Source organism: Phalaenopsis equestris, unplaced genomic scaffold, assembly GCF_001263595.1.
Source record: "Phalaenopsis equestris unplaced genomic scaffold, ASM126359v1 Scaffold000531, whole genome shotgun sequence".
Lineage (NCBI taxonomy): Eukaryota > Viridiplantae > Streptophyta > Magnoliopsida > Asparagales > Orchidaceae > Phalaenopsis > Phalaenopsis equestris.
In genome coordinates this window covers 355885-376736 of record NW_018164971.1, presented here as the reverse complement: position 1 = coordinate 376736, position 20852 = coordinate 355885, and the positions used below count along the sequence as shown (strand labels likewise).

Genomic DNA, 20852 nt, shown 5'->3' with positions numbered 1-20852 from the left:
TCATCTATATCAAACAAACTTTGAACAATAAACCCGAGATATCTAAAGCGTTCACACCTTTTAATAATTTGATCACTCATAGTTACAACTCTATCACTAGAGCTACTACTACTAAAATTAGATTCCATGTAATCAGTTTTAGTGCTACTCAAACGAAGGCCTTTAGAATCCAATGTAGATCTACATAATTCAAGTTTTCCCTAAGCCTTTTCTCTAGGCTTATCCATGAGAAGGATATCATCAGTGAAAAGCATACACCGATGTACATTCTTGTAAATATCTAGTAAGACCATCCATGACTAAAGCAAAAAGATATGAGATTGAAGATGATCCCTGTTGTAATCCAACTAAAATAGGGAAATATTTGGTCAATCATCCTTCTGTTCGAACACAAGTAACAACTCTAGCATCCATATTTTTAATGGCTTGAATATAAGTCATATCAGCACCTTTATTCTCTAGAACTCTCCAAAGGAACACTCTTGGAACCTCATCGTAAGCTTTTTCTAAATCAATAAAAATCATATGTATATCCTTCTTATTCTCTCCAACCTTCTCTATCAAACGTCTTAATAAATGTATTGTTTCCATAGTAGACCTGCTCGTCATAAATCCAAATTGGTTATGAGAAATCTTTTTAATACATCTTAACATATGTTCAATTACCCTCTCGTATAATTTTAAAGTATGACACATCAACTTAATGCCTCTATAATTTGTACACTCTTATGTATTCCCTTTATTCTTAATAATGGAACCAAAATACTTTTCCTCCACTCCTTAGACTTCTTTTTAGTTTTTTAAATAATATTAAAGTGTTTAGTAAGCCATGGAACTCATAAATCGTCGATATATTTCCACACTTCAATTGGGATATCATCAGGTCCTACAGACTTTTCATGCTTGGTTTTCTTTAAAGCCTCCTCAACTTTTTATTTTTTTGCTAATGCGATGGTTAAAATTAAACATTTTATTATTATTAACGATATTAAGATCACTGAGGTTGATCATATTTTCAGAATCTTCATTAAAAAAGTTTATCAAAATAACTCGTTCACCTATGTTAAATATCTTTTTTTTGAAAAACACTTTTTGATTTTCATCATTAATACATTTTACTTGAGCTAAATTTTTATTTTTTCCTTTCTCTTTGTTTGACTAGTTCATACATATATTTTTCACCTTTTTTAGTATCTTATATATTATAAAGATCACTAAAAACAAAATTTTTAGGTCATAGATTGTTCTCTTAGACTCCTTACGGTTCATTTTACGTTTTTTCCTAGTTCTCTAAGCTTTTACATTTAAACTAATTTTTATAACAAAACTTCTTATATTTTATTTTTTTTTTGCACATTATTATTCCATCACCAACTATTTTTATTTATATAATTTTTTTTATTCTTCAAGTGCATCTTTTGTCACTTGTTTAATAGTGTTTGTTACTTTATCTCACATAAAATTTATTTTCTCATGAGCATCTCAAATTTTAAACTATTGAAGTTTACTCATAAAAATAGTTTTATTTATGTATTTTAGGTGCTTGTATCTAATTCTACGACAATGATTCTTAGTATTCTTTATTTTATAATTCTTCATCTCAAAATTTAGAAATAACAATATTAGTAGCATACTCGATCAAACGGGTGATTTTCTCACCTACTACGGATCCCATACTACCTCCCATAAACTGAAAATCCATAACTCCAATTGCTATGGGAATACTGTTTAGTTGACCTACGCCCGTTTGAACAGCTTCAGTTAAACCCGTTTTTGTTTGATAAAAAGAAATGCGATCTATATAAGGTTCCTCCTCTGAATGAAATTCAATGGGGTCTATTGAATGAAATTCAATGGGGTCTATAGAGACCATATCTTCATCCATAGGCTCCCAAGTGCCAGGATCTATAAAGAGTTCAATTCTATCTGAACTACTCATTTTCAAATGATATCCGCAGTATTCACAAATATTCATTTTTGAACTCAAAAATTTTTTATAATTTAATCCATAACAATTTTCACATTGAACCCATAACTGTTTGTATTTTGTATTTAGATCGAAATCATTAGATTTTTCTATTCTATTGAAATAAATGCTACTAATTTTGATACAGAATTTCCAGTTTCAATACTACTTGTACTTTCCGTACAAATGAAACTAGAAATGTAACTGTCGATATCACTGTAAATGTCACTATTAAGACTGATTTCAAAGCGAAGATAACTATCAATGCAACTATTAATGTGATTATTCCAATTAGATTGAGTATCATACATTTTTTTTTTTTTACGCTGATCATAATATCATCCTTAATATCATAATAAAAGAATTAGGTATTAAGTCTACATTGGATCAATTTTTATATCCGATAAAAGACTCCATCAGCCTAAGTGACAGAATTTTTCCCAGGAATGCTTTCTTAATTTCCATTTCTTTCTATTTGTACCTGTCTCAAGATCAAATTCGAACTTGCATCGAAAATGCCCTTCATTTCTCTGTCTTGCTTTCGTTCATACGATATATATGGATGGGGTTGACTAAAATTTTATGTGATTCAGTAAACAGAATATCCATTCCCTCATTGCTAGATCAATTGGTAGGGTTCGATGAATAGTGAACCAAAAGCCAATAATGGGATTTTTTCAATAAAGAGGAAACTTCAGATTAAGATGCTCCAGAATGGAAATGAGGGAATGTCCACAATATCTGGATTTAGTCAGATACAATTTGAGGGATTTTGTAGGTTCATTAATCAGGGCTTGACGGAAGAATTTCATAAGTTTCAAAAAATTGAAGATAGAGATCAAGAAATTGAATTTCAATTATTTGTGGAAACATATCAATTGGTAGAGCCCTTGATAACAGAAAGAGATGCTGTGTATGAATCACTCACATATTCTTCTGAATTATATGTACCCGCGGTCTTAATTTGGAAAACCGGTAGAAATATGCAAGAACAAACCGTTTTTATTGGAAACATCCCTATAATGAATTCTTTTGGAACCTCTATAGTAAATGGAATATACCGAATTGTGATCAACCAAATATTGCAAAGTCCCGGTATTTACTATCGTTCAGAATTGGAACATAACGGAGTTTCTGTCTATACCAGTACTATAATATCGGATTGGGGGGGGAGGTCGGACTTAGAAATTGATAGAAAAGCAAGGATATGGGCCCGTGTAAGTAGAAAACAAAAAATATCTATTCTAGTTCTATCATCAGCTATGGGTTCGAATATAAGAGAAATTTTAGATAATGTTTGTTACCCTGAGATTTTCTTGTCTTTCCCGAATGATAAAGAGAAAAAAAAGATTGGGTCAAAAGAAAATGCTATTTTGGAGTTTTATCAACAATTTGCCTGTGTAGGGGGGGATTCAGTATTTTCTGAGTCCTTATGCAAGGAATTACAAAAGAAATTTTTTCAACAGAGATGAGTGCTTAAATCTTTACTTGGAATGACCTTACGATCTTTACATTCTCAACGATCTTTTCTTCTCATAAGAAAATAATCAATTTGTATTTTATTAGATCCATTCTTATAAGTAATGCTATGCTCATCTCTTTTCTTGAATAAAGTATTAACAATAACAAAATCATACGCTAAAACAAAATCTAATATGATTATTTTCTTCATTAATCACTCCAAAATCGTAGCTATTATAAATATTTTTAAAATCATCTACCACTCTACCGACATGTCTATTTAAGTCTCCTTCAATAAAATTTGTTTCTTCAAAAGATATCATTTGTATTAATTCTTCTAGGTTATTTCAAAATTTTTCTTTAGAACTTATATCTAAACCTACTTAAGGAGCGTAAGCACTTATAATATTAAAAATCTTAGTAACAATAATAATCTTAAGGGCTATAATTTTATTAATTTTTATAACATAATCTTTCAAACCCCTAACTATCATTACACCTACACTATTTCTAGTGTGACTTTTACCTTAATACCAAAGTTTAGAACCTAAGTTATCAATCTCCTTAGTTTTTTCTCCATCCCATTTAGTTTCTTGAATATATTAGATATTTATCTTTTTATGAATTATAATATCAACTAATTTCATTAATTTTTCTGTGAGAGTACATATATTCCAAGATCCTATCATAATATATGCATAGTTTTAATTATACATAATAGTTGAAACCACCCCATCTCTCGTCACGTTGAAGTTCACTCTAACATTCGTCAAAATCGAGCATCGAAGGTGCTTCTAATACTCGTCAAAGCCGAACATTAGTAATTTCTTTTTTATAATTAAAGGATTTTTTAAATTTTAATAGATAAGTTGAATGTATTTTTTTAAAGCATATTATATCTAATTTTAAAAACTAATTTTCATAATTATGAGGTTTTATAATACATATTAAATTTATGAAGTTAAATTTTATTTTTGTATAATTGGTGCCGTGATTTTCTCAATAAAGAATAATAGAAAAAATATATTTTTATATTAAAAATTAATCAAATAAAAGTGTCCATGGTGTGTCGTCTCCTTTTATTTTCAATTATGTTGTGTCCTTGTATCGTGTCATGTTGTGTTTGTGTCACCATGTCCATGTCCGGGCTTCATAGTTTGTAATTTATTATTATTCTGTATAAGTAGGGTTATTATGTTTATGGCTAGGGTTGTGCATGAGATTGAGTTGAGTTTAGGGTTAGAGTTTGGGAGAGATTTTTTACCTCTTGAATTGTAGGAACTGGGAGAGATTCTCAACCTATTGAATTGTGGGTGCTTATATTTATCTATTCCAATCGTATTGTTTGTGTTATTGAAGAAAAATAAGTTGTTCTGCGCTAATTTTGATGGAGTTTCCTATCAAATTTGAACATAGCCTTCAAGAACTGGGAATCCGACAGATCTTTGTGTGTCGGTTCGTGAGGTAATCATGTGAAACAATCCCAATTCGACTTGCAAACGAGATAGGACAGTGAATGTGAAGAGGAATCGCGACGTACGCTTAGAAGAACAATGAGATCACATGCATAGAGCTTTGTTACGGGCGATACAGCGGTCTTCATGACCAAAGTTCGCGATATAGTCGTGATTTGTGCTAGCTTGGAAAATGACGACGGTATCATGTTGAAGCACGACATCCAACACGGTCGTTGGAAGAACTAGCTATGACATAAACACGGGATTGTGGCGTACAGACACCTGCACAGTCACCATTTTTTTTGGCCAGAAACCAACAACGAGATTGCGGGGTATAGATCGTTGGAAAGTCGAAGGATCGCGATAGAGTTCCGCACCATTCTTATTCGAAATTGGCCATCTGGATTGTTGCGTAAAGGAGTTCTGCGTTGATTGTGATAAACTCGTGATCGGGATTTGTGACATACATGAATTCGAAGTGCAGCTTCCTCAATCCTGCGTGGCTTTCAATAGTTCCACCAAACTGTGTATGGGAATTTCGGGATTATAGCATCTAGAGTTTCACACACATTGAACCCACGTTTAAAAATTATGAACCTTGTGATTTCAATGTGAAGGAGTTCCGAACTTATACATGGGGTAATGAAGGCCAAGAAAGTAGATGACCTGGAGAAAAAATTGGAAGAAGAGCTAAGCCGACTTAAATCCCAAGATAGATGAAAGCTTTTTCTCCATTGAAAACTGATTCGAGAGAAGATTCACAGCCCTGAAAGAAATGATGAAGACAATTATGGAGTTTTACCCAAAATCGCCTTTGCTTGCCAAAGGGTCGAACGATAATGTCTGGAACGGACACGAGCAATAACAACTAGAAGGATTCGCTTGACATCAGGGCATCTTCACTGCTTTAGGCGGATCGGGAGCTATGATATCGAACAAAGAAATCTGGAACATATTTGAGAGGAAATATGTGGAGGGAATTGGTTTAGGAGGAGCGGCAACAACCAAATCAAGGGGACGTGCAATTTGGGGTTGTAGTAGATCTCTTCGAAGAATTTTGGTGTGGGACTGGGAACCACAATGGGTGGAACATGGTTTAGGGCTGCATTTAACCATGTCAGTGTCTTTGTTGCAGAAGCCTTCTAGGCAGAAGGCGGTTTGTAGGAGACTCTTCTGGATATTGTAAAGTATTCAGGAGGGAGGCAAAATAAAGGTGCTTCGTGATGACCCTAATTTGTGTAAGACATTGGCAACGCTGAAGACTATGATGAGGGCGATTCAGGACTCAAGGTTGAGATTCTTGATCAAGTTGCATATTATGGAAGCGACATATGATTGGTAGAGATTTCGGGGATCAATAAGCTATTAAATGAGTTGTTTGGGGCAACGATACTCTCCATGATTGACTTGAAGACAAGATGACACCACATTTGAATTTGATTGAAGGATGTGCACAATACAACATTTTGAGACGATAGGAGTTTTTGATTAAATGAAAAATAATGCCAAATGATGATGCCACGTGGGAGCCGTATGACTCGATACAACTACTATTTTTTTCACCTTGAGGACAAGGTTTCTTTTTGGGAGGGGAGTGATGTTACAACGACCCCTAAGGACAATGTAGTCTTTATTAGCCTAAGGGTAATTTATTCATTTTTTAGTTCTTATTGTTTAGTATAATAAGTCTAATATATTTAGGGTTAGAGTTATGCGTGAGATTGGGTCTTGAGTCTAGTGTTAGGGTTTGGGAGACAATTCCTACCTCTTGAATTGTAGGATTTGGGAGAGATCAATTACTTCTTAAATTGTAGGTGCTTATCTTTATGTATTTTAGTTGTATTGTTTGTGTTTATTTGAATTGTAGTTGCTTATCTTTATGTATTCTAGTTGTATTGTTTGTGTTATTAAAAAAATTAATTTTCTTTGCTCTAATTCTGTGGAGTTTTCTATGAAAATGCTCTATTTTTATTCGTTTATGTTGAATTTTGTATGAGATATGAAATCCATTTTACTTTAGATATTTGCAGACGCAATTGTGCTTGCATTTCTACTTGTCAGAACTTTGATGTTTATTTTCCCCTGCTGTTCCATGGGAACCTTAATTCTAAATCCTCACATGTTTTTCCCTTAACTAAGTTGGCATGCATGCGTGTCCTGCGAAAACTTTCAGTAATAAATAAGCAGATATATGCAGAATGCTATGAATCCAAAACTATCTTATTTATCTTCATCACCCGTTGAATTGTAGTGACATTTTTACCGGATAAGCTGTATCAATAAAATTAGTTGAGTTATGTTACACCTTCTGGGTAATGTTCTTTCCTGTTTGGTTCTTGGCACAAATTTGTGAAATTTGAGAAGGACAAAAAGTCAGTTACATGAAGACGAAAGTTAGGAAATCATTATTGATTATTTTAGAACCATTACCTTTTTTACTTTTTCTTGGCATTAAAGATGCTTTTGGTCATCATGCATGCATAATTTTATGGATATAACGATATATTTTACATTTGGGGATTTACATACATAGCACCCAATTCTTATGTATTTACTTATCTCACTCCTAAACTTTGATTTTTACAACAAAAGCACTTTTACCTATGGAAAGGTGGATTTCTATAATCCACCTTTAAAAATGCTTAGATTGTGAAAATCAAAGTTTGGATGGTGAGATAAGTAAATTCATAAGAATTGGGTATTGCATATGTAAATTTTCCTTTACATTTTATATCCAGCCATTCTCTTACTTAACACTCTCTAGATCATTCATGTTTTTGGGATTACAATTAGTCATAATAAGATTATCCATATCTTTAATATACTAGCCTTATACATGTTATTATGGTGTGTTGTCTATTATTAACTTTGATAACATCATCCTCCGCTTTCTCCTGCTTTTAGAATTTTTTATTGTAGAATTAATGGCATAATAGAATTATTTGATGGTACAGATGCGGCCCAACTTGTATGTGGAGGTTGCCATAGACTGCTAATGTATGCTCGAGGTGCTACTAGTGTCAGGTGTTCCTGTTGTAACACTATAAATCAGGCTAGATCTGGTATGAACATCTTTTAGTTCATGTTCTCATCTTAAATATTTGCATGTTTTCGATGCCTGAATAGTGATAATCAACACATATTACAATTATTCATGCTTAATTTTCTGTGGGTTAATGTTTGTTTATCATCTTGTACTTCATTTATATGAGATAACTTTTCTTTGTCTCCTTGTTTGATGATTGTAATTGGCTTTTTTTTTTTTATCTTCTTCAATAGGTTATGCTTCTATGATTGAGTATTGATATCAATATTGAGTATACTACTGAATGTTAATATTGAAACTTGACTCTTTTACTTTAAATTTTATTTAATCATAAAAAAAATGATTTTTGTGGCTTTGCTTGCATATAGTAGAATCTCTAAAATGTTATACGATACACATCTTAAAGGCATCCTTTATCTGTAGGATTGTGCTGGTATGCATAATTGAGCTATTAGGTTGAGCCGGATGATGTAATAAATATTAAAATTATTTTAATATAATTTAAATAATATAATAATATTATTTTTATTGATTAAATAAATAATATTTTAATTTAAGACACTTCGTTCTTAAATATTTCGAATAATATTCTAATTTAAAATTTTGAGACATAATATTTTTTTTTATTTTTAATTTAAATATTTTATTTCTAGTCATTTGATCAAAATTAAAAAGTTAAATTGGACAATATTAGAACTGGCTGGTTCTCTAAAAACCAAAACGGTTCCTTGGTTCAATCTCGATTCTGACAAGTTCAATCTCGGTTTAGTGCAGAATTGGTTTTGAGTTTGGACTAAACCGGTTATAAGTGGGATTGAACCGATAAACTTATGAACCTTTTTGGTTTTTAAAACCATGGTAAAGGGAGAACCTTTTTAGCAGGCTTTGAGAATATGATTAAAACATCAAAACAAGAAAATGTGCTGTTTGTAGCTCTCGAGTTTTTCTTTATAATTTTTGAGTTCTTTTGTGTATCAAATACTGGTTTTCTCTTTTACTTTCTTTCTTCCATATGGAGATTGTTATTATGTTTGTGGGTGCACGTCAGTCATTTGTAAAGGCGGTGCAGATTGCTTGGTTGAGCTACAGAAGGAATACATGAAGCTTTCTTGGGTCGTCAAAAAACGAATCTAATGGGTTTCAATACTCCATGTATTTAAGAGAACCTAAACATAGAAATCAAGAATGTACTCGCTATGATTTTGTATTTCTCCCTAGCTTTTGTGCTCCAGAAAAGATTGAAACAGGAAACCAAACGGTGCAGATTGCTTGGCTGATTTACAGAAGAAATATGTGAAACTTTCTCAGGTCATAAAAAAATATGAATCTAATGGATTTCAGAACTGCATGTTTCTTAGGAGAACCTAAATATAGAAATGAAGAATTTACTCGATGATTTTGTTATCCTCCCTAGCTTGAACTCCAAAGAAGGAAGAATGAGGCAGGAAACCGATGGTAGTAGTACAAGATAGATTTGAGCAAACTATGGGGTTTAAAGCTTTATATGCACTATTGTGCCATAACTTTTCTTTTCAGGGCGGGGAAACCTAGTTGTGAGATGAATGATTAAACATTTACCTTATAAGTATGTTAAAAGAATTTGGTAATCAACGCTTACTCTGATGCATAAGTGCTTTATTTTTTCTATCTTGGCGATCAATGATATACAAGCATGTGTTTGGAATGGCATGTCTTTGAGATATTTATAGCTTAGATTTTTTTAAAGCAAGCCTCTCTGTAGGCTATTTTCTTGCTAACCGTTGTTATTTGGGTTTCAAATGATCTCCGCTTTCCTATGTTTTATAATTATTTTTGGTTGTACCCCAAGATTTTAGGCTCAATGAAGGAAGCGGGCAATTGTCACATGTAAGAATTATTATTTTTTTAAGTTTTGGATTACGAATTTGGAAGCAATATATCTGGGGACAACAATCAATAAAGTCCTCAATGGCATCCAATCAAGACTGAAGGATGCTATTCCTGTGGATATTCATCATACGCTAATTGATGTAATGCATTTTTGTCTTTTTTTTTTAATATCTCTATATAATGGAGGCTTTAGTCTTCACATTGGAGGAAGTTTCACTTACTACGGACACAGTAATGTAGTTGCTACAGTATTGCAAGATTTGCAATCACGGGAAATGGGCCGAAACTATCAATTTTTCTTTTTTATGCTTTCTTTTCTATTATCCTTCATTTCTTTTTAGTCATTTCTTATATATGTGCTGTATTAGGGTTTGAAATTTATTTTTTCGTGTGTTTTGTATCAAGACAACCGTCAGCTTCTCTTCTTCCCTACGAGGGATGTATCCTAGGGTTTCAACTGGTGTTTCGACTGTATCTTAATTTCCAGGTGGTGATTTATCCTTCTTCCATTGCATTCTGCTGCTCCATGTCGTCCTTCATTGCTGCACCCTCCCCTAGAACAACAGTTTTTGTTGTTTTTACTGCAGTCTTCCCGTTCCAACCCTTCTTGCTCGCTGACCCCGTCCTGAATAGCCGCCCCTTATTGCCCTGTAGCACCCCCCCAACCTATCACTTCGCCCCTCTGCTGTCGTTATCCGGAAAACAGTAAATTTGTTGCTTTTTTGTTGTCCTCTGATTGCTCCAGCCTTTCCTACCGCGCCTCGCCGCCCAGCTCACCACCTCACCTGCTACCCTTACTGTCCCAGCATTCCGCTTCGCTGCCAACGCGAATCTAGACCATCCTTCGGCTATCCCAACCACTTACAATCCCATTTCAGTCATCTGCGTTTGCTCCCCCCAACCACCTAGCCAACCTCCACCACCCATGGGTCCTAGCGTGAGTTTGTTTCGTGTTTGTTGTAATTTCCTTTTTTATTGTGCTGATTGTAACCGCCTATTTACTTTTCATAATAATATATGTTTTTCTAAGTGATTTGGGTTAACTTCGGTATCATTTCAAGCCTTTCTCTTCAATGTCTTTGTATTGATCCCTTTGTTTCTAACATCGTAGCCAAGTCATTTCCTTCGATCCTCCTCTCTCCTCTCTAGGTTTCTCTTTCTTAGTCTTAACTGTGATCATGATTAAACATAGAATGTCCTCTGATAGAAACTTTCCTTTGATGCTAACTCCAGCCATGAAACAATTATTCATGGCAATATCGGTTTTCATGAATGCCTCTCTTTTTGCCTTTCACTCATTTGGCATGAACTAAACAATCAAAATTACCTCCATTGTGCGGAATCAATTATGATATTTAATTATCTCACTATTACAGTCATTTGTCGTCAGAAGAAATATACGAAGTGCAGATTATGGAGATGAAAATTATCATAAAAAAAGAAATTGGTAAAATTTCATATTTTTTGGCACTACAAAGGTGATATGGGATAAAACATAAGAAGCATACTCAAATAATCAAAATACAACCGCATTACTCAAAATTAAACGTGCCTTCGACAATTTTTGACAAGATGATCTTTCCATAACTCAAATTTTCAATACTTTTGATAGGAAAAGGTCATTGAAGAACTACGTTAACTAGAGGTTGTAACTAAGTATTAAAAGATGGTTAAAAAATGTAAGATAATCAGACTCTTTTTTGGACAAAAAAAAATCTTGATGTTAAAAAAAATAAAAAAAAAAAGCTTGATGTTGTTTGAGGATGCTTATTTGGAACAAAACTCATCCCATCTATTTGTGAAATGTTCATGTAGTATGGAAAGAGTCAAGTCATTAAAAGATCATGGTGGGAAACATGCTCCTCAAGATATGCGTTCATCCAGTGAAAATTACTCAAAAAAGGGAAGGCCTAGGTGTCACCACAGTAAAAAATTCGTACAAAAATGAAACTTGCTGGAAGTTTGCAATGGATATCTTTTGATTGGAAACCATGAAAACATGATTGGGGATTCTCAGCAACTAACAATGAATCTCTACAGCTACTATCTTCCTCTACATTGCCATGGTTTATCAAGTGCAACTTGAGATATTAAAGAAGGTCTTTAGACACCTTCAAACCAGCCTATTAGCACATAATATTAGCATCAAATCAAATGCTCAGAAAGGTATGGTCGCAACTGTAATTAATTTAAAAATTGGCAAGATTCAATCATGGATTGGGGACTTCAGGGCATTAGATCACTTGGCCAAGTATATTTTCCCATTTCACAAAATATATCCCTATTGTAAGTAGATAAACTTACGTAATAAAATTCTATTGTCAAAATATTAGGACTCTTTATCCTTACGATGATCAGAAAATCGACTTATTAAAACCCTATCGCAGGTCTCCGATCCAAAAACCGGAGACAAAATTCTTAATGTTCCATGTCCAGCAAAAAGTAAAAATAAAAATATCATAGATGCCCTCATCTATAATATGAAAGAGGTTTACAATCGTATAATTTTCATAGCAAAATTCAAGCTATGACTTATAAGATTTCTTGGAGATCTCAAAATCTTTATATATGAAAGAATCGATGATGATAATGTGTGGCAATCAAGCCATCATCAACATAGTTACGGATCCTATCCACCACAAAATTACTAGAACATATTGAGATTGATTGACACTTTACAAAAAGATAAAACTAAATATTGAATTTTCAAAATGATCCAGGCTCGTACAAAATCTCAAACGATTAACATCTTCACTAGGGCTTTCACTCAATCAATTTGAAAACGTCAATATCAAATTAGGAACGATCAAAATATATTTTCCGTACTTGAGAGGGATTCCAGAAATCATGTGAATGAAGAAAGCAGACCATTGCCCTCTACATGAATTATGAATGATATAGTTTAGGGCACTAATCTGGTAGAAAATAATTATGGGGATGGCACTCAAGAAAGTATTAAATGGCAGTCAAGCTCATGAATCTGTAGGTATTGTTAGTAGCCAGTCAAGACTACATGATATTATATTTTTTTTCCTTATTTTCTTACTGCTTTTCCGTTTTTTTCCTTCTCTCTCGCTTTTGCATTCTATATAAAGATGCCTTCTGCCTTCACTTTGGAACGAGAAAAGGAATAGTCTTTCTCTTCTATATCTCTATATTAGTCTGTTTATTTTTAACCTCTTTCTACGGTTTCATATTTTCGATTGACAATTGTTTGAATTTTCGTCTACATCTATTAAGTGGGTTGAAGGAGAGTTTCAAATATGTGTATGCCTTCATGGTTCGAAGTTCACAAATATAGTTGTTACTTCTGACTTCTGACATGAAAGCACACTCCAAGGAATACCTTTTACTTGCTTTGAATCTGAATAACTCCTTATAATTTGTTTTCTAAAGCATTAAATTTTTGAAAAATCATATATAACCACGAGTATAATTAGAGAAATCAATGGAATGGGATGGTGAGAACATACTGTGGAAGCCTGTTTTATGTTTCTCAAAACATTATAGTTCTTCGTGTTCGGCATTCTTTTAGCTTGTTGTTTAGGAACTTTTGTCACGTACCTCCATTGTCATTATTTCCTCTTATAGGCTTTGCTAGTTTGGTGTTGATATCATGGCTAGTGGCGGGACCAAAATATAAGGAGAAGGGTGACAAAATAAAAAAATAAATGGGTTACAAGTATTCAAGTTTACAACAACTTTTCTCTACTTAAAATTTGTTTATAATTATTAGAGACATGATTATTAAATTTAAAATATAATTAATATTAAATTATTTAAGTTTATGATGGGCAAAATTTTTAGTGTACCATGTAATATTAATGTGCTCAATAAAAAACCTCGAAGATGTAAGTCCCCTCCTCAAATTTCACTACCGATCATGGACAGCATACCACATATATCATTTTGGCGGATTTTTAGCATCCAAAGGTTGCTCATCCAATTATATTTCCTTGTATATTCTTTCCCTTTTTCAGAATATTTAATACTTTTGTATACAAGTATTATCAGTGGTTTTCTAAGAGAATATTTCTTCTTTCACGAAACACAAGCATGACAGCTTGGATCGTTAAATGCCTATGCTTTCGGCTCCTCTCAGTTGTCACTAGATAATTCAATTTTGTAGCTCGTATTAGTTTCTTAAAATGTTATTTCTTCTTCTTGGAGTCCTTAATACACATTTTCCAATCAGAGAATGTTTAGGCTTGCGTTGTATCTACTTTGCCAGAATTTCCATAAATAATGTAATGAAAGTAGCAGTTTTTAGCTTTTCAAAAATAATAAAACAGCTATTTATTGTTTCCAATCATATGAATCATAGTATTTTGTTTTTTTTTTTTTTTCAATACTGCACAAACACTTTGCCTATTCTAATGAACATAATGAAAAGCCAGATTCAAAAATCTTCTGCTCATCTCTTAAGTGCATTCTCCATTGCATATTTGTATATTGGGAAAATTACACACATAGCATGTAATTCTTATGTTTTTGCATATCTAACACCTAAAGTTTGATTTTTACATTTATAACATGTTGGTGTTATAATGTATGCTTGAAAAGATATATCTCACTTTTAAAAAGTTAGTAAGAGTGTTATTTTTAATATGATATTAAAGATTTGGGTGTAATACATGTAAAGTTAAATTTGTAGATATATAAGAATTGTGTGGTATGTATGTAAATGCCCTTTTTTATATCTCCTGCATTTTCAGTCTTCTAAAGATTTATGTTTTTTCATTCTATTTATCCAGCAAATCAACTTGCTCATGTGAACTGTGCCCAGTGCCATACAATGCTTGTGTATCCTCATGGAGCACCTTGCGTTAAATGTGCTTTATGTAATTTTATTACTAGAGTTGCGGTAAGACAATACCTTATATAATTCTTCCTTTAACTTTATAGAATAATTTGTTTTGATATTTTATTTTTATACCGTGCAGGTGAATAGTGGGATGATGCCAATCCAAGTAAACAGGCCAAGTGGTGCCGCACCGTCCCTTGCATCCACTTCAGCTGTATGTTTTTCACTTGTACAACTTATTTTGTACTGAAATTGGTTGAAACATAATTAGGGGTCCAAATGATTATGCTTATTGATTTATGGAGCCGAATACAAGTTGAAAGTCTGTTTGAAATACGTATATAAATTATGTCATATATATTGTCACTTACATTTAAATAGATTTATATAAATATAAATATATGAATAAAAAATTACAAATTACAAAATCTATTCATATAGATACATGCACGCGCGCGCGCGCACACATATATATATATATATATATATATATAAAGATACACACACACACACATATATATATATATATATAAGAATGGTTGAAGGCTATTATAGGAGCCACGTCCATCCCTCATGAGCCTAAGAATTCGAGTACCACAACCTACACTCGGAGGGAATCGAACTGTAGACCAGAGGGGACTTACAACTGACAAGCAGATGTCCGACCAACTAATCTGAGAACTCGATGCATATATATATATTGAAAGAATGGCCAGAGACTATTAGATGAGCCGTGGCCAACCCTAAGTGTGCTAAATATTCGACCACACCCTACACACAGAGGGATTTGAACCCTTGACCTGAGGGGACTTACGATCTTCAGAGTGGCTGCTCTACCAATAGGCCACGGAACACACACACACACACACATATATATATATAAGCATATTTAACTATGCATGCATATCAATGCATATTTTTATGCACGTATGGCATTATGAAGCCACTATCGATCTGAACCCATGATCAAACAAGGTCTTTTTTGTGCTTGGCGCACTGAATGAACAATAAAACTAGTCAAACTTGAGCTAATTATAAAGCAGAATGCGGATGAAACATAAACAACGAACATTTTTTCTTACAGCCTTACGTAAAAACACCTCATTTTCTTTCTTATTTTTCTCCTAACAGCCTTCGCCAAACTCTAATAACCAGACAGTTGTTATTGAGAATCCTATGTCAATAGACCAAAGTGGCAAGCTGGTACTATCCCTTTTCTTCATTTTGATTTTGCAATTTTAACTTTTTGCTTTTATAAATTTACAGTGAAACCCTTGTTTTTTATAATCATTCATACAGGTAACAAATTTTGTAGTTGGAGTTGCCGCAGGGAAAAAATGATTCTTCTTCTGTGGATGATTGTAATTGCTGTGTTATAGCTTTGGTGTTCTATCTCATTGTGGAGCTGTCAGTACATAAACTTAGTGGTAAGTCACTTGGCATATATTATACCAGTAAAAAAATAATTTTACATTTACAATTTTGTGGAATTTTAGATCAAAACATTACTACTATATGCACCTTCTAACGTTTGCTCTTCTTCTGGAGGCGAACATACCGTCTGTTATGTATATTTATGTTTTTTTTGGAAAATTTATTTACATACCACACAATTCATATATATTTATATATCTAACACCCAAAGTTTGTCATTTACACTCACAACAACTTAGTGTCATAAATCTACTATGCACGAAAAGGTTTATTTCACTCTTATTTTAAATGGTATGCATGCAAATATGAAAGTTTAGATGTTAGATATGTAAATGCGTAAGAACGGCGTGATATGTATGTAAATGCCTCTTATTTTTCTTCCTTCAATAATAATAATAATACTATTTGAAAATACCTTGTTCTCCTTGATGAGAGTTTTACTTATTACAGAATGTACTCAAATATGGTTATTTGAGCAATTGTGTTTTATAAATAGTAGGGGTATGTTTGACTCTGTATTATATGCATAATAATACTATTCAGATATTAATATTATCTGTTAAAAATATGATGTTTTAGATTGTTTATCTTGAATAATATTCTTAATGATTAATGGTGATTATATATATATATATATATATATTGTCAATGAAAGTTGAGATAATATTAAATTAAATTTAATTTTATTTTTAGTTGGATTTTTAAACATTATCTTTGTTTAATAGAATTAAATGATAATTGTCGGCATTATTTTTCCACTATAAACCTAGTCTTTTTCAACTAATCAAAGGCCTCTAATTTTTAAATATTTTCTCAATTGATTTCACATTTATTCTTATAGTTATTTTTTTAATTACAATTATATCATACATAAAAAAATATTTATTATGATTTTTTTTCATTTTAAATATCATTTATGAACAACTGTATATTCAATTAAGAGATATGTAAACATTGTTAATATTTGATATAAACTAATTATGATTGGAAACTCTCAAATGACTATATAAATATTTGTAATATTAGTATTTTATCATATATATATATACCTTTAATGATATCAACATGTCTCCATCATATGCTTATTTCTCTCTTAAACAGCATCAAATCAATTCATGTGGCAATTAATCATACATCTTTTTTAGATCAATAAAAATCATTTATTTAATTTATATATTTATCAATTAAGTACCTCAACAAAAAAATTACTTTTATGGTAGGTTTTTATAAATTGAAATCAAAATTTATATTCCAAATTTGATATATTTTTGAAGTTTATGTTCCATTACTCGCTTTTATTTTATAGTATGATTATTAAATATAATTGTTCTATAGCTAGAAGAGCTTATAACATTTTCTTTATATTTATATATGGATATCAAAATATTTCTCCAAATATTAATATTATCTTAGAATGTAAAAGTCTAGTAAAATTTGTTAATCAAATAACTTCTCATCTATACCTAAAAAACTACATCTATGAGTATTTTAAAGCACTTTATTGTTGGATCAATCTATTACATATTTCAATATATTGTTCATTATATTTTTCACTGGGACAAGGATACAAATTCATGACATGTCTATTATTAAAAAAAATAAAATATTGATATAACATTATAGTTTATGTTTTAAGAATAAATTTATTTATTTTGCAATCCTTTATTTGCTTGAATTTAAATTTCCTTGTAATAAAGCAATCTTATTCACTCCATATGGTTGAAGTTCATGGGTTATATAATCATCGTAGTAATATTTTTAGGGGTTTATTTTTAAAAGCATAGTACACCAACATGATTTTAGTATGTGTGTGTATCTATATATTAGACTTTAGAATAACAAATACTAATCATATGTTTTTAATAAATATGAATTGATAGAAATGATCCATGATAAAAAAAAAAAAAGTAATGATATTTAAGAATGAAAGAAATACAAGTGATTGTCAAATTATTGATAAATCAAGATAGAAGGAAAAAAAATAAAAAAAATGAATAATAAAGAGTGCAAAAAAGATAATAAATAATCAAAATTTATGTGGGGGCAAAATATTACTTCCAGACAACGACTGTCATCCATCAGAAGGAGCTAAGAAGGGAAAAAAAACGACCTCCATTGATTGCAGTCGCTGTTCTGGTGCAGCTTGCGTCTAAACTCAGGACGTAATATTTTTTCCCAATGTGGAGCTCTTATCACATTTGGATAGACTTATTGGTAGTAGGCCCTTGCTTTTTAATATATGAAGCACATATTAAAGTTGTTCAAATATTAACAAAAAAATTATTTTGAATGGGAAAATTTACATACATACCAGTCAATTCCTTTATATTTACATATCTAACATGTAAATGTTTACATATACGACCCTTTATCCATGCAAGAAAAAGGTGTATTTCACTTTCTAAATGAAAACAATGATATTTTTATGTGATATAAATGTAAATAAGAAAAGCTTGTAAATTTTATTTTTGTAAATCCGAGAACCCATCAATTTGACTCACTATTTTTAAAATTTATTTTCGAATTAAAAAAAATTTCATATTGATTAAAAAATAATTTTCATATTCTTTAACTCCAATTTGCTATCATGTCTAAGTGAAGTCTTATTTTATGATAAATACATTACAAAAATTACATTTGAAGGATGATGAATATTGACATGTAAAACTCTCATATGAGAAATTAAGATATTATAGAGATATATATGACATTAAAAAAGGGGGGATTTACATGCACCTATGCACGGTCTATATAAAATCTCATCCAATGATGGGGATGGTCCAAACAAAAAATAATATATATAAAAAAAAAAGGTAGAGAGGTCCCAAAACCAGTAGCTGGATGAGGAGATGAAGATGACATTGATGATGATGACAGGGATGAAAGAGCAATTTCATGAGTATTAATTGGGTAAGGTCAACATCTGCTTGCACAACTTATTGCTCTTTTAATTTATATTGTGGACATATTGGAACTATATTTGTTATAAACTATATTTAATACATGATTTCACTTTCATTTTTTTTTATTCCACCTTAATTAGTGATTAATTTGACTTACCTTTTTTGGACTCAAATTTATCCATAGATTACATCCAAGTAATAGAGAAAAAGAGCCAAGGGAGATAGACATATTACCCTTTTATATTTCATGTTCATCTATTTGTAGGGAATCAGAATAATTGTTAAGTCACATGCATGACTTTTAAATTTTTTTTGGTCATTCGATCTTCTTTGGCTGCTGGCCTTTGTTCAGTTTTTTCTTATTAACTCCTGAACCGATCGGTCATCTAAGTTGGTCGTCTCTTGAGTTAACCGGCTCTTAGGTGGATTACGGGTCAGTTAGCCAACTGATCCTGATCAGTTGGTTAGTTTCTTCTTATCTCGGATATTCACATCTCGCTTGGATCTTTCAATACATGTCGGGCGACCCTCAGACCTTCTAATATAATATTGATTTAAAATATGTGCAGCTGCGCACCCTAGTGCCACTTGTCTAAAAGGGACCATCAAAATACTTGCCGATTCATAAAATCTAATCATTATGTCCACGTGTTTGTAATATATCCAAAAAAATTATAAAAAATAAATCAAATACCAATTTTGAATGGGAAAAAAACACATTCTGAATTTCCCAATGTAAGGAAATGAGATATATATATATATATATATATATATATATTTTATATATATATTGAAAGTATCAAAATATAATTTTAAATTATTTTTTTATTATATTAACCGGGTAAATAAAATAAAATAAAATAAGATGTGTGTAATTTACATTAATTATTGTTTTGTAATTTGTATTCATTACTATGAAGCAATAATGGAAATGAGCCGGTGACCAATAAACTTGATGCTCATTACAAGCAATAATTAATGAGAGCATTATTGTACTAAAAACAAATCCAAATGCAACACTATTCAACATCAATGAGTCCAAATGTCTTCAATAATGTTCTCCAATAGCTTCAATATTTAGGAAAATAAAAATTATTGATTCATCATTTAAAATTTCTAAATTAATATATTTATGCTATCCTAAACTATATTATCATTAATATAGTGCAATAATTTATACTAATATATATGTACTTAATATCTACTTTATATTAATTTTGATGACTCTTTTCAAGCAATTGAAACATTTATTTGAAACATTTATATGTTTAGATAATAATAGTTCAGTTTGAGAAATTATTTTTATGCTACTTTTTAAAAAAATTATGACGAAGAGTTTTTATTTTGTAATTGAATTTGTTAATGTGTATTGATTGCAAGAAAATTGTCGTCTAATATTCAAAAAAAAATCTCATTACAATTTTATGAGAACTCTAAATCTTAAAACTTTATAGCTAAAAGCTCCGCTTTCTCACCAGACCTAACTGTTTATTATAGTTGCTAGAAAGCTGTAGTCTGACTTTTTCACAAAAAAAAAGGATTGTAAAAACCATCACAACTTTTTGAATAACGATTTCTTTTTCAACAGCTTCTTCAAACGGCTGCAGTTGCCCCAAAAAGGCTTAGAAGCATGCATTCTCTCTATTTTATCATAATTACCAAAGTTTTAATTTTTTTTGGGACTATAAAGGGGGAAAAAATGTTTTTTTTCTCCAAAAAAATAATGAAATTTTGAAAAATAAATATTACATTTTTTTATTCATTATTCAATATTAATTTTAAATTCTTAAATTTTCTTAAATAAACCCCAAAATAATAACTTTAATTTTCTGATTCAAAATAAATAAAAATTTAATCATTTATCATTATTTATATTTTTATGTCATTTACATATATCTATATATCTATATAT

The 20852-nt window shown here is 31.2% G+C and overlaps 1 protein-coding gene across 2 annotated transcripts in view; it reads left to right on the top strand.

The window, feature by feature from the left end:
• Nucleotides 1–16319, top strand: part of LOC110028794 (protein LSD1-like) — a 28186-nt gene extending 11867 nt beyond the window's left edge. For both annotated transcript variants that reach the window (XM_020730783.1, XM_020730782.1), the window contains 5 exons: nucleotides 7839–7946; nucleotides 14554–14663; nucleotides 14743–14817; nucleotides 15735–15806; nucleotides 15903–16319. In XM_020730783.1, coding sequence (XP_020586442.1) covers nucleotides 7839–7946; nucleotides 14554–14663; nucleotides 14743–14817; nucleotides 15735–15806; nucleotides 15903–15944 — 407 coding nt within the window. In that variant the 3' untranslated portion in view covers nucleotides 15945–16319. The remainder of the gene's footprint in view (nucleotides 1–7838; nucleotides 7947–14553; nucleotides 14664–14742; nucleotides 14818–15734; nucleotides 15807–15902) is intronic.
• Nucleotides 16320–20852: the final 4533 nt, after the last annotated feature.